The sequence below is a fragment of the Astatotilapia calliptera genome, chromosome 4 (genome assembly GCF_964374335.1).
Source record: "Astatotilapia calliptera chromosome 4, fAstCal68.1, whole genome shotgun sequence".
NCBI lineage: Eukaryota > Metazoa > Chordata > Actinopteri > Cichliformes > Cichlidae > Astatotilapia > Astatotilapia calliptera.
The window spans coordinates 3,883,049-3,898,306 of NC_137425.1; the positions used below are offsets into that span (position 1 = coordinate 3,883,049).

Genomic DNA, 15,258 nt, shown 5'->3' on the forward strand with positions numbered 1-15,258 from the left:
TAGCGGTCGACTCGCGAGCAGCAGACAGAACCGACGTTCAACGGAGTTTGTTTCAAAATAAAATACAGCAGTGCTTGGCTAAAATGTATTAGGAGTCACATCAATGTCCTTAAGAGATATTATAAGCAGGAGATATGACACAGAATCCTGAATTACATTTTATGGAATAAGTGAAATTTAATTGAAATTAAACTGAAATTGAGGTAAATTGACTATATTAGATTAAAAATAAGTATCTAGTGGAGTTTCACCTCATTTTAGCTCACTGCCACATTGATTAAACCTGTTTGTGACTCAGTGTGCTTTCAGTGTACTATCCTGCAGAGTGTGTAAAAGCGTGCCAAGAATCAGCCTTCACAGCTGTACATAAAAACATCCAAATTACCAAAAATTACCAAAAATTCTTATATAGTTCTATATTGTGTATTTTGTTGTACAGTCATTTTATTTTCAACTTTAATTTATATATTTTATCTTATTCTTTCCCAGTTAAATTTACCCTTCATTCTAATTTGTGTTGTACAGTTATTTCATTTTTAACCTTAATTTATATTTTATTCCTTCCTAGTTAAATTTACCCTTTTTAATTTTTCGTATTTATTTCCTGTCTTATTCATAGCCTTTTCCTTTTTTGTTTTCTTTAGGTCACGAGCAGTTGTCCAAGCATTTCACTACATATCGTACTGTGTATGACTGTGTACGTGACAAATAAAAATTTGAATTTGAATTTGAAAAAGCTTTTGAACATGTTGCCCTTCTTCCTGGAATAATCTACAAGCTTCAGGCTGGATACATGTTAAAATAATAGTGTCTAAGGTTGCACTGAAGTTCATCTGAGGTGAAACCTTTTTGCTTTTTGTTTTGAGCTGGATGCTGTGTTCACTCCTTATACTTCTTATAGATCACAGTTAATTTAGATAATTCTCGAAATAAATGCATGGTACATTTAAATTAATATTCAGGGCACACTTGATTGTCACAATATAAGACAAAAAAGTAAAATGTAAAACAGGCAAAAAAATCAGTGAGAAGTGAAAGAGCAGTGACCCATGACCAGCACCTGCTAAACTGTCTTGTGTTGCTGCTTCGCTGCACCTGCTGTCACTTTGATTTGCACCAACGTAATAGATTCCCAATGCTGTGTGCACACGTGTAAATCAAGTTATTATGTATTTTAATGCCATTTTTACCACATACAAGCAATGTCAAAGCTACAGTTAAATTTTATGGGCTTGAAACATCTAAACAAATGAAACTTTACTAGTATAATATAAGAGTCTGGGTCTGCTGATTTAATACAAAAGTGTTAAAGTAGTGTTTACACATTTATATTTAACAAAAGAAGAAGAATGAAACAAAAAAATAAAAAAAAATCTAAGCAGCTTTGTTTGCTTTGTTTGCTTTAGTTTAGATTTTCAGACATTTTTCTTTCTTTTCTGGTCTTTGTTCTGACCAGTGACAAGGTTTATACTCATGGTACTTTTATTTTGTAAAGATATCATAAATCTTTGCAGCAACACCTCCGCCCAGCCACCATATTGGTGCGGGGAACTACTGTAATTCCTAGTGCATTATTAAGGCATATAAATATATATCATAACCGGGATCTCCATTATTAAAAGGAAAAATATTTCATGTCAGAAACGTCAGAAACTGGAGACAAATAAATGCAAACCTTCAAGTTTTCATATTAAAACACACACAGAGAGAAAGAGCTTCTGTAAAATGATATTTAACTGCATGCTTTGTGTAAGTAATGTCGAAACATAGCCTGTTCCTTTTTGCGGTTTTATTTTGAACATGTTAAAATAACACAACAACAACAATGACAACAAAGAAAAGACAAAAATACAATAAATCAAACCTAACATGAGGAAAACAAAACAATCCTCATCCTGATAAAGCATTTAAAGGATTTAGATCATATTTCCCTGCTGTGGAGAACTTTATCAGCATCTTCACAGTAGCAGAATATGGAAAATTGTCCCGATTCCATCTTTAACTGGTCTCAGAACCCCGCTGCAAGATGGCGGCGGCAAGGACGCGTCTGATTAATCGGATAAGGCGTGTCTTCTAGCAGACTAACGTCATTGCGGACTTTTGAAATGTGTGCTCGATTTATCGATCAAGGTGTCCAGGAATAAAAGGGTGCCAGGTTTATTTGATGCTTACGTACACGTTTGTTTGTTTTAGAAGATGCTTGCGGGATATGACACATTAAATTAACAACTTTAATTACTTTTTTGTGCAAATTATGGAAAATTAAACAAAATAAAAAGTAAATATATAAATAAAATAAAGAAACAACGCGATAGTGCGTGTCGTTTACACCGCCTGTGATCGATGCATCCGTCAGCAGACGTGATATATATCGAACGAACCCATCACGGTTTTGACCAATTTGACAGCCTTGCGGAACTGCAGGTGCGCCTGCTTTAAAACGTGTGCACGTCCCGTTGGCCCGGGCGGGGAAGTGAAACAATAAGCAGCTATGGGAGAAGTTTGTAAGGAGAGGAAGCCGTGGTTTCTTGTTGTTTGGCAAATCTGCAACGTTTTCATGTGTTTGTTCTTCGCTCTGGCGTCGTACGTCCAGGTGAGAGTTTGATTTTTTGTCTTCTCAGCACTTCTTTGAACTGTGATCAATAACTATGTCCTGACTTCCCGCTGCAGATCAATGATCCAGATGCAGGTTTATGGATGGTAAGATTACACAAGAGTACACTTTTTTTTGGTCCATATTTTTAGACATTTTGATCTTTTTGCACAGTTTATTATAAACACCACCCTCTTTTTCAGGCTGGTTACGGCGTCCCTGCAGTCCTGAGTGCGTGTATTGTTGTGAAGCCTCATGTGACAGGTACAGGGATGAGTTTGGAGTCATTTGCCAGTAGATGCTTCGCATATTAACAATAAAGTCCTCATATTAACGTGCATGAAGCTGGTATCTTACGTTGCTGCTGAACTTTACTCGTGCATTTCCCCAGTGCACGTAGCGCCACCCTGCGGCTGTATCCTGACCGTGCAGCTCGTTGCAGAGTTAGGGTTGTGATTTCAATTGTTTGCCTTCATTATTTTTGTTTCCTTTTCAGAGACTTTGCCCTGGAGGCGTGTTGCTGACCTTCATGTGCTGATTTCCAGTGCGATCAGTGCCATGTTGGGATGGACGCTCTACAAAGAGCAAATCACACAGATCTTCCAGAAGGAGGAGGGCAGGTACGCCACACCTCACCTGATCTGAGAAAAACAAACCGTTTACGCATTTTTAGGCTCTCCATTCAAAAAAATGTGCTGCCTATCAGACGGTATAACTATCACTTCATTAAAGGCATTCTGCTGTATCATTATAGTTTAATTCTGTATGAAACACTAATGTAACATATTTTGCAGATTATTATCTTTATACATGGATATTTGATATAGTTTTTATCCCTTTAGAGAATTTTCAGGTCTCGTTTTGACTGCAATTTGGCTCCTCCTGTGTCGCCACTCTGGAAGGTAACAGATTTAGTTTGAATCTCATTTCCATCTTATACTGAGAACTTTACAAAATATCTTTGTCTTTTGTTGTTTTGTTTTTTCTTAACTTTTTGATTTTATTTATATATATATATATATATATATATATATATATATATATATATATATATATATATATATATATATATATATATATATATATATATATATATATATATATATTTTTTTTTAACTTTCAAAAAACTTAACTTTGTATAGTTTTTTTTTTTTCTCTGTGTGTGTCTGTATGTGTGTATATATAATATATTATAATAATTACTGTGAGATTTTTTTTTTTTTAGAAAAACAATTTAATCCTAGTGATTTTTCTGTTCATTTTTCTGAGGTAAACTCAGAGAATATCCAAATGTTACCTCATATTTTTGTGTCAAAAGAATATCCTCTTCATGTTTTTGAAAATTTAATCTCAGCTAATAAATTTAGCATTGTTAATTTTTTTCTTTTTGTTGTTGTTGTTGTTCTTTTTTCTGCCTACATTGAGCCTATAACTCAACCATACTTTTTTTTGTCCTTTATATTTCATCTGCTCTCTGTTTTCCTTTCCTCCCCCTCATCTCCTCATTTTGTCAGAGCTCCTGTCGGGATACTCAGAGTCTCCACAGCTGCTGCCATCACAGTCTTCCCATTTGTGGCCTGGCTTTATTACCACATCAACAAGGATCTGAGATCAGACTGGCCTTCACACTGTACGACTGCCATTTAGACATCAGCCTGTTTTGGCTGATGAAACCTGATTAAACACAAATCTATGACCGCTAAAATGCACTGATCCGTTTGAGTTTTTATTGAACACTTATGTAAAATAATTAATAAAAATAAAAAAGTTTATTATTTAAACTTTATCTTCTGTTAAATCAAATGTAATTTTCAAGTTAAATAAAATAAAGTGAATTTAAGACCAGTCTAGTCTAAAAGTAAACCTTTTCCATTCTTCGGGTGGCAGCATAGACACGGCCAAAAGAGACAGTAGAAGAAGAAGGTTGTGACGCATTTTCCTGTGTTTAGTAACCGTTCCCCGGCTACGGATCTGAAATCAGCCACTTTAGCGCCTTGTGGGCTATTTAAAACTAGCACCGCTGCAGTATAACTGATCTGAGAACAGAAGCCAGTCCGCAGAGTTCCTGTTCACTTCTCATGCTTTCCCAAAGCTGTAGTGGCTTCCTGCTTGTTGTAGCGGTTCTGTTCAGGTCCAACCATGGCTCTGAGTGTGCTGTATCACAGCCTGGGCTGCCGGCTGCTTCACAGCAGAGTCTTACAGAGTCCGGCGAAGCTCACACTCGGCGCTTTACCGAGGCAGTCGGCCCTGAAACACACGCTGTCCCCGCGGAGAACTCACTGCTACCTGGTAGGTCAAACCTGCCTGTGTCCGCGGAGCTAGCACACTTCATTGAAACATTTAACAGTTAGAGTCATGTGGCAAACAGTCAGATGATCCGGTCTTTCTTTGTAGTTTAGTGACAACAATTTCAAATAGTTTTAAAATATTGGCAAATAATTTTGCTGTCTGTATCGCGCGCGCGGGGGGGCGGGCACTCAATAATTTAGAACCATCTCCATTCACACCTGCTTCACCTCCTAACAGCACCACCTTAACCTAGTTTGGAAACTAGATGAGCCACAGACACGGGGCCAAGACCTGGATTAAACCCACTGCTGGACGAAGATCCATTTTCAGTCCCATCTCAGGGAAACTGGTTGTTCAAGCTGATTTATTATAGAAAGTTCCAACTCCACATATTTTTTTTTTTCTTGGACTTTACTAGAGTAGCGTGACATATTTCCCATTTCAAATTAAGCTTTATTTGCCTTATACTGGGCCCTGAAATAAGCAGTTTGAGCTCTAACGAACTTTGAGCCATCCTTTTTCCTGATTGGCTGCCCCTCGTTACATTGCTCTTTGACATAATAAACATGCAAAAGTAGAAAATATGTGAGAAACGTGAGTGTTTGGAGCAGTTCATCTCCACTGTTGCATCATTATGAACATTGGTGCTTGTTGATATTGATGTCACAGCTGTGGGCGATCAGTGTATTTGATGAAATATTAGCTCTTGATTTCCGTGACCTGGGAAACACAACGTGACTGGTGTGATCAGCCCATCAGGAACTTTAAGATTAAACCTTTGTGTCCTTTATCGACCTCGTAGTATTTTTGTGTGTGTGTGTCCGGTGTGAGTTGAATTGTGTGTCATTTGTGTCAAGGTAGGCAACAAGGAGGGAGTCCACAAAAGATGTTTACTTTAATAAAAGATGATTTATTAAACATAAACCAACCAAGACACAAACATCAAGGAGAGTTGATACCTGGTGGAATGGAAGAGACTGAGCAGGTCACCTGGGCTGGCTTTTATAACCTGGAGAGTACAGCTCAGCTGCGTTAGCTGACAATCCTTCCTCATCAACCAGTTATTAATAACAGCAGGCCAGGACGTCTTTGATTACTTTTTATATTGACTGTGTAAATCTGTCTATTCCTAAATGTGACAACCCACCCACTGTCAAACACCACTAAATATAAAAAGTACATACAAATAAGATGGTAATAATAATAAGGTAGCAGCTTTGGTAATGCTAATAGGGGAGTGTAGCTAATTAAGCATTAAGCAGTGTAATTATTACGCTGGCGCATATGTAATGCCTACTGTATGTAAAGCTTACTGTCACAAACCTGGATTTTAGATTGAACCTTCAGGGCAGCAGCAAAATCCAGCGTCTTTCAGCTGAGACAAGAGGAGAAGATGAAAGAGATTCTGTGGAAAGATCACTTTAAAGCAGTAACCTTTGCCTCATTTATGAGCGCTGAGCTGTTAGAGGTCCAAGAGTAGAGATGACTCTCAGTGCAGTTATCATTGCTGCAGACGGGGGCGCTGCTGTTCCTGAAATCAGAGATAAATGCCTTTGTTTTCAAGACTTACAGCAGTGACTTTAAGTAGTTAAGAGGCTGCTTTAACATTACTGCCCATCTTAGCAAAGAGAAATGCATCAGCCGCATTGATGACACCACCCCTGTATCCACTGACCTCATTTGAAACTGTGGCCATATTTAACTGCAGCATTTTTATATTTTACGACTTAAATCAACTCACAGCTTCCTGTGCTTGCTCATTAACAGGTGAATGGGAGTCAGCGGCACACCTGCAGAGCAACGCAATGGCAGAATCAACACAGCTTAAGAACGTTTTCCTCGATGCCTCCTCCACCCTCATCAGGAGATAAGCCAAAGACGTCTGGGGTAAGAGTTAAACGTTTATGTTACAGCTGATCCCCAGCGTGATCAACTCCATTTGTTCTCAATTGAAATTTTCAGACATTAACTAAGTTTTAAAGGTTTCTTTTGTCATATAGGGCAGGGACATGACTGACATTAGGGCCTGTAGCAGCAGTCTGTAGCAGTCTTCTCCCAAACTCAGCTATAACTGATTTATTTAAGGTGACCCAAAGGATATGGAGCTGTTAAAATAAGCTTACCAAGAGTTTATTTGCAGGTAGAGAATGTCAAGACATAAATATCTGTATAACTACACCCGTTCAGTCCTTTTGCTTCCTTTGTGCTCTCTTTAAAGCCTGTGACGTGGAAATCTTTAGCAGTAACGTTTGCCATCGGTGGTGCGCTGCTCGGAGGGATGAAATATTTTAAGAAAGAAAAGGAAGAAAGTAAGTATTTCACTGGTTAATGCGCTCTAAGACTAAACTTCAATGCCTGTATAGAAAGAAACCGCAGACAGACTGTGTATTTTATAGATATAAAGGTTAAATAAAGTGATAGGGGTCCTAAATGCTCCTCCTCTGTGACTGTGTTGCAATTGGCAGTGATTGAAAAAGAGAGGAACAAGTCGATAGGGAAGGCGGCGCTGGGAGGCCCGTTCTCACTCATCGATCACAACAACAAGCCCACCAAGAGCGAGGACTTCCTCGGCCAGTGGATCCTCCTCTACTTCGGGTTCACTCACTGCCCCGACATCTGCCCCGATGAACTGGAGAAGATGATCGAAGTGGTGGATGAAATAGGTATTTAAACCATTTTTTATTTGCAGCGAGAAGTCAAAGTCCTGATTTTACTCAACATCTGGCTTTTTTTGTTGTTGTTTTGCAGACAAAATAAAAACTTTGCCAAACTTGACGCCGATCCTCATCACCATCGACCCCGACAGGGACACACCAGAGGCCTTAGCTACATATGTGAAAGGTAAGAAAGCAACGTGATCAAACTGTGCCTCAGTACACGCACATGACAACATTTTCCACTATGACGTCACGACTCCATCTTAGTTTTCTGTAATTTTTGTAATTCATCTTCTCAGAAGAAAAGCAGAGGTATCAACTGAACCCCTGCTTTTATAGAACTATTAGACTTCTATTAGACAAATAGAATATTTTTCATTTTCATAACACCTTAGTGCTTCTGTGTGTGTATTTATATGTACAAACACTCTTTTGTAGCTAAATACCAAGTCTTATAAACTGATGCTAGAACCTAACAGCATGTCTTTTATCCTGTCTTCCTTCCCTCACCCCAACCAGACTCCTGCCCTCCCTGAGCCTGGTTCTGCCGGAGGTTTCTTCCTGTTAAAAGGAAGTTTTTCCTTCCCACTGTCGCCAAAGTGCTTGCTGATAGGGGGTCATATGATGGTTGGGTTTTTCTCTGTATATATTATCATAGGGTCTACCTTACAATATAAAGCGCCTTGAGGTGGAAGGAAATTCAACACATTTCTGTTCATCCAGTGGTCAAAAATAACAGCAGACAGACACGTGCAGACATTTCTGTCAAGTAACGTAACACAAAACCTTCACTGTACACAGATCGATGTCCCTAAAAAGCACTCTGAGCCAGCATCACCTGATGGTCAGACTGTGAGAGGACAAGAATTGATTCTGTTTGGTCTGTTTGTGCTTTTTAATGATTGAGGAAAATAAGAAATATCGTGACTTATGTGAGCAGTGTTGCAGTGGTTAGCACTGATGCCTGACAGTGAGGTGGTCCTGGGTTCTGTGTGGCCTCGAGCTCCAATGACACTGAATGGGATAGGTGTTGAAAGCAAAAACAATGCAGGTGTGCACAGATTCAGATCAGGGACAAAAAGTTGCAAATAAATAAAGTTTTTGTTTTTGGAGTTGTGGTTGCAGGTCTGCAGGTGAAAGTGGTTTGTGTTGATTAGAGCTTCTTATAAAATCTGATTATTATGCCGTCATTTAGCTGCTTTACTCCTGTGTTTCTAGGTGTTAAACTTTCTTACTGTCTCATCTTTCAGAGTTTTCCCCAAAGCTGATCGGTCTGACGGGAACGACGGCTCAGATCAATGAAGTTTCCAGAGCGTACAGAGTGTACTTCAGTCAGGGGCCAAAGGATGAAGACAACGACTACATCGTGAGTTACCGTCTGCTCTCAATCAGCTCCCAGATCTCGTGATTTCCTTCAGTTACTAAGTTTGTGTCTGTCTTCTGTAGGTCGATCACACAATCATCATGTACCTCGTGGGACCCGACGGAGAGTTCGTGGATTATTTCGGACAGAACAAAAGAAGTGTGGAGATCACCAACTCGATAGCGGCACACATGAGGAGGTTCAAGAAGGGAAAATGAGCAGCAGCCCATTAAAGCGGACTCATCCTCAGGTGTGTCTCTGCATCACTGCCGTCTTATCTGGGCTTTTATTTATTGTGGATACACTACTCCATAAAGATACATATCTGCAGTGACACTCGGTGGTGTGCAGTATGCCTGATATTTGCATCTTACTTTCTATGACTCTGTGATCATTTTGCAAACTGTGGAATAAAAAACAAACAAACCCACACACAGCCAAATGACCTTGATATAGTTTCATTTCAAGCTTGAATGACAAACATTTAGCTTCATGTTTTTAATGTTTGATTTTTAAATTAAAAGTGGATCTATTCTTTTTTTTTTCTCTTCATATCAAACATGGCTAAACTTTCAAATAATGTGCCAACATGCATGTGCGTCACACATTAAGGCTTCAGACTCTAAATTCTTAGTTTCAGCCTGTCTTCTTTACCACTGTTTTCTCTGTAACATGCCACAGAGCACGTATATCTATAATGTGTTCACCTCGAGTAGCCAATCAGAAGAACTCGGCCTTAAAAGAAGAGTGATGTGGGCTAAAACAGCTTGTTTCAATGAGACGATTGGAGGGACGGCACCAAGACCCAGTATGGGCTAAATAAGGATTGTTATTGAACAGAGAATCATGCAAAGCTGCTCTAATTGGGTACAAGCTGTAGGATCATGAATAGGGATGGGTATCGTTTAGATTTATCCGATACCAGTACCAAACCGGTACTTTTGAAACGGTGCCGGTGCTTAAACGGTGCTCGAACCGGTGCTTAAAGAATGGAGAACGCAAACTTTGTCCGAAAACCTCTCATGTTCAGCTGGGTTTTTTTTGTAAAAAGATAACAATGTTAGCCTTTTCTGCAGCTATAGGGGATTTAAGGCATCACTCTGGGCTGGAAGCAGTGCTTAAACAATGGAAAAAACACAAACGTTGTCCAAAAACCTCTCATGTTTAACTGTTTTCCACTTTTTCTTTGGTCATTTTAGCCTTTTTGGCCAGGGTGAAGGGAGTATCTGCCATCAAACAAGAGGACAGCCGCATGTAACTACGACAGTGTTCATGATTCATGAATGACACCACAGCAGGCTAAAAAATATTAACTTTGTTCACTTACTTTTAAAAAACATGATGTTTAATTTCTTAAAATATAGAAAAGAAAGAGAATGTGGGTGATTATGGGTTTAATTTTTATAGCTCACTTTGAAACACTTAACATTGAAAAAGAATACTGTAAACAAAGATGTTTAATATGTTTAGAAAAAGCCAGGAGATGAGATTTAAAGCAGGACACAGAAGTTGCTTGTTTGGGAGGGACAGCAGACGGGGAGGATTCGAAGCAGCAGAGGGAGTCTCCAGGTCACACGTGATCAAAATGTGTTGGTGACTCTGTGCCTGCAGTTTTATACAATGCAATTAAAATTAACTTTAGGTAACATTTTTTAAAAAACTGCAAGCAGGTGTTTCTTTAAGTGCAGCTGCAAAAATCTATGATGAGACCGGCTCCCATAAGAACCACCCCAGGAAAAGAAGAGCAGCAGTTTCCCCTGCAGCAGAAGATCAGCTTCCAAAAGCACAGCAGGTACCAGTACCTCGGGTCAGAGCTCACCTCAGTGCTTTTTGCAGTTCAATCTGGAGACACATGTGGAAATGCTGCAAAGAAATTAATGAGGGATCATTAAACTGGTAAAAACTGCTGAGATAAAGAAACAAAATGATGTGTCTAACAGATGTTAGACTCGTGGAAACCTGGACTTTGGTCTGATGTCAGATCAGCTGTTTTAATTAAATGCTGAGAAGGTGAACAGATGGTGTCTGCATTAATCGTTACCATCATACAGCATGGAGGAGACACTGGTGTAGGGATGAATTATCTACTGAAACTGTTGGACATCTTTTCAGAATTTGAAATCACCATGGCTACCACAACATCCTGCGGCGACGTCCCATCCCAGCTTAGCGGGATCAGTTTTTTAAGAAGGAGGAAGGAGCTAAAATACCCCCAGGCTCTGTGAGGAGCTCACTGAGCAATGGCCTCAGCAATCACATGACCTAAATCCAGGTGAGATGGTTTAGGTGTGAATTACAAGCAGCCGCGAGGAGTGTGCGAAGGGAGTATGAAAGCACAGGTGTCTGTGATGTTTTATAGCTTGGGAGACTTTAGTAACATTCTACACTGTAAAGAAAATGAGTGAATAAAGGTGGCAGATAGACAGAGAAGGACAAACTCTTGACCTTTCATTCTGGAGGCAGCTGCTCAGACTATTGAGCCTCGAGTATTTGGACTGATTAATAAGGTGACAGGAAGAAACTGTGTGGATGGAAACTGTTTTCATAGGCTGGCAAGACGTCCAATTCACCAAACGCCAGCAGCAGGAGTAACTTTTCCACTACAGATGAATGATCAAATACCAGAATTTCAGATTAAACAATGTAATCTATCTTTCAAGTAATCTATTATTTGGTGATTATTTTCTAAGGCAGGGAAATAGTGTTTGAAGGAAAAATCAATGGGTTAAATCAATGGGTAGGAGAGCAGTGTATAGACTGGTGTGTTCTACTGTAGCAGGAGCTGGATGTATTGTGTTGACAAAACTTTATCAAATCTCCTTTTTGTAGATATTGTATTACCTGGTCTTTCCAATATTCTTTCTCCTAAATTGCTACACTTTTGTCTCTCTTTGCCGTCACTGATGTATGATGTTTTGAGAGAGGTTTAACATATCAAAAATATTTAGTCTTTGTCAATTTGTGGGGCTTTATGCCCAAAAATCATAGCTATCTGTATCAGTCTGTGACATATTCCTTCCTGATAGACTCATCTGATCATCTGCTGATGAAAATTGAATTCAAAACACTTTCGCCTCATTGTCAGCGAGTCCATGAAGACTGAGCTCAGCCATAATGGATAAGTGTTTTTAGACAGCCCTTATCCACAGGCTGATTGTGTCATTAAAAACTCACCGTTCACCATTTGCTGGATAATTTCCACCGTCCTTTCCTTTGGAAGAAAATCTCAACCATTATGTAATCATGTCTAACAGACAACAAAGAGGGACTGCGATCTTACCACCAGCCAGTATTGATTTATTAATATCCCTTCCGCCTGTGCACCTGTTGTAGTTCCTCCTTTGGAAATCAGATTAGAAAAGCAAACACAGCAGCCGCTTGGCTCTCCGAGGCCAGACACCACCCTCATTCCTGGAGGAGAGGGGGCTCTCAGCGCTGACTGCTCTGTGAACCATCCACAGGGGAACACATTGATTTCTGGATTAAAAGGCTCTTACATAGAATATATATATATATATATACACATACATAGCATCAGCTTCTCTTTTGTGTTTTTATTCATGATATTATTTTGGTCAGCTGATTTGATTTTGTGCTTTAAACTATACAAACTATACAAAAATTACATTTTTACACAAGTGAAACCTCATGTTAGACCTCTTTAATATGTACCAGACTGAGGAGGAGGATTATCAACACTAGGGGGCAGATCACAGTACTTTTCTGTTTTTCTTTTTGTTTTGGGGGGGTTTTCTCCACAATCAAAAAGTTATCAACAGTTTGTAAATGATCATATCTTGCATAACTGTGACACAAAGTTTTTGAGGTTTGGTTTGGGCTTCTTGAAGAACATTAGGGATGCAATATATCAGGAAGTAATATTTTCCTTTTTGTTGCTTTTTGTTTGATTTTATTGTTTCTTTTGAATTTACTCACATATTTCGCACTGATTTATTGTCACAACAGTGCTTCACTCTGTTGTACATCTGTTGGCAGAAGTGTCGTGTAATAATAAAAATAAAGAAATATAATAAAAAATCTGCTTCTGTGCTTTCTTTTTACTTTCTTTTTAATTCTAACCGAAGAGCAGTGAAAGCTAAAACTAAGCTTCATTCAGACTGACAGCACGGTTGATCTGCGATGCTGTCAGGCTCCATCAACACCTTCCACTATCGCTCATTGTGTGCAGATCAATCGTGTTGTCAATCTAAATGCAGTGGGGTGCTTTCTTTCTTTGCAGCAGCAGCTTTGGCTCAGAAATGACACAAATCTGTGCTGGGCTTAATCCTAGCCCAACAAAGCTGACTATGAGCTCAACAGAAAGCTTCTTGCACATGTTTGTGGCAACATGATTAGATTTTTAAAGCATTTATTGGAAGTGTGCTTTGCAGTAGTTGTACTTTGATGTGGATCCTTTTCTTTCCCATTGACCTCCTCACCTTGTGCGCTCATCGTTAGATCTGTTTTCCGTCGGGTCAAAGCTTCGGTCTTTGCACCGCACAAGCAGCTGATGGGGATTTTCTCCCTGCTTCTTCTTTTTCATCCCGCAACCCTTAAATTCATATCTCATGGCCTTTTCACAGTCAGACTTCAACATGCACATTTGCTGCCGTGTTGAGACATGACAGAGGGGTCGGGGTAGTGTAAGTCCCTTTGCCTGTTAGGCCCACGCTTGTCTTCCCAAAACCAATTATAATCACAGCTGTTGCCAGACCTTCAAGTGACATTAGGAGGCTATTAAATCAGCGCCAATTAGACTGTCTGTGATGCACTCCCAGACAAAATGCCCATATCACACGGATATTCTTTCTCAGTATTACCATATCATTTCCTCTGCTGTGAGAAGGAGTAATTATAAAAAGTCAAAGTTCAATCCATCAGGCGGAATTTACCCTCAAATGGAATGCAAGAGTTGAGAGGGCCATTTGTTTATGAAGCATATGTTACAGTTTGCTGTTGTCATAATGCTTAAAATGCATGTTTATTACAAGAGGAAACTAGCAAGTACATCACTATTATTTGTCTGTAAATGCATTATTAATCCATGAAATTACAGTGAACATTCTTTTATCATTTCTAAGGTGGCTTAATCAAATATTGACCCACAGTCTGAAGTTAAAAAATGTCCCAGTTTTATTTGTATGAAATTGTGGGCTGTAGTTCTGTTTTGGAGCCTCAGATTTGCATTTTTCCATCTCCATCTTGTTTTCTTGAAACTGGACATGATATGATGAAAGTGAATCTGATTAAAAATACAAGAAACACCTCATGCTCATCAGCTAATGACTTCTGATTGACCTATTGTTAGCTAACTAGCATATCCTGATTTATCCCGCTTTCTGACATAATAATAACAACTGTAATTTACTAAATGACTTTCATATTAAATTTAGCATCAGCTCCATGGTATCATCACATTCACTTTAAATGTGAAAGCTACCCGGAGCCAGCATCAGGGGCTCACAGGCCTGTCTATTCCTAGTGCCAGTCCTGAGCCCTGATAAACGGAGGGCTGTGTGAGGAAGGGCATTCTCCATGAAACTGGTGCCAAATCAAACATGCAGATCCAGCCCCTGGGAAATAAGGGAGCAGCTGAAAGTACCATCTTCATATTGTATTCATTATGACTTTAAACAAGTGAGTGGGCCCATAAACTTTGGGGGGAAGTGTTGACTGAGATCTTAAAGCAGTTGACTATTACACAGGTAGAGGAGCCTCCTCTTGCTGATCATAAAAAAAAAAAAAGCAGGTTTAAGGCACTTCTGCTTTGACTTCACTTTGCAGACCAAGAAGGTATGTCCAGAAAGTTTATCATGAAAAATAAAATTCCAAAAGTATAAGAGAGAAGGCAGTAGCAATCAAACAACATACACACCTAATGAACAAGCACTTGGCGACAGTGGGAAGAAAAAACTCCCTTTTAACAGGAAGAAACCTCCAGCAGAAACAGTAGGGGGGTGACAGAGACAAGACAAAACACATACTCTGGAGCAGAGCCAGAGATGAATAATAACTAATCATTAAATGCAGAGTTGTGTGTAAACAGTTAAAAAGGTGAGTGAAGATGAAACACATATCCAGCCCTAACTACATGTTTTATCCAAAAGCAAAGTTTTAAGCCTAATCTTAAAAGTAGAGAGAGTGTCTGTCTCCTGAATGCAAACTGGGAACGAAAACGACTCCAAGAGTCCTCACAGTGTTACTGGAGGCCAAGGCAATGCCATTCAGACTATTATTCTGGTCGGACACCATGTTATTAATATTTTTAGTGGTAAATACAATAACCTCAGTTTTATCTGACTTTAGAAGCAGGTCTTTACGTGTTAAAGGCATTCCTGCAGTCAAGCTAATTGGTA

General features: G+C 39.2%; 2 protein-coding genes across 3 annotated transcripts; both read left to right on the top strand.

The window, feature by feature from the left end:
* The first annotated feature begins 2,120 nt into the window (after positions 1–2,120).
* Positions 2,121–4,438, top strand: tmem220 (transmembrane protein 220). The gene is made up of 6 exons (XM_026164033.2): positions 2,121–2,593; positions 2,671–2,700; positions 2,797–2,857; positions 3,090–3,213; positions 3,436–3,495; positions 4,108–4,438. The coding sequence occupies exons 1-6, from the start codon at positions 2,492–2,494 to the stop codon at positions 4,238–4,240; spliced, it is 510 nt and encodes a 169-aa protein (XP_026019818.2). The 5' UTR covers positions 2,121–2,491; the 3' UTR covers positions 4,241–4,438.
* Positions 4,439–4,519: 81 nt separating this feature from the next.
* sco1 (synthesis of cytochrome C oxidase 1) lies at positions 4,520–10,279 on the top strand. Of its 2 annotated transcripts, XM_080300087.1 has the most exons (8): positions 4,535–4,882; positions 6,650–6,769; positions 7,101–7,191; positions 7,348–7,545; positions 7,631–7,723; positions 8,790–8,905; positions 8,986–9,152; positions 10,102–10,279. In XM_080300087.1, exons 1-7 carry the CDS (start codon positions 4,733–4,735, stop codon positions 9,118–9,120), a joined length of 903 nt encoding a protein of 300 aa, XP_080156213.1. In that variant the 5' UTR covers positions 4,535–4,732; the 3' UTR covers positions 9,121–9,152; positions 10,102–10,279. The 2 variants fall into 2 exon arrangements, with proteins under 2 accessions (XP_026019817.1, XP_080156213.1); XM_026164032.2 differs by lacking the exon at positions 10,102–10,279 and having other exon boundaries at positions 4,520–4,882; positions 8,986–9,344.
* Positions 10,280–15,258: the final 4,979 nt, after the last annotated feature.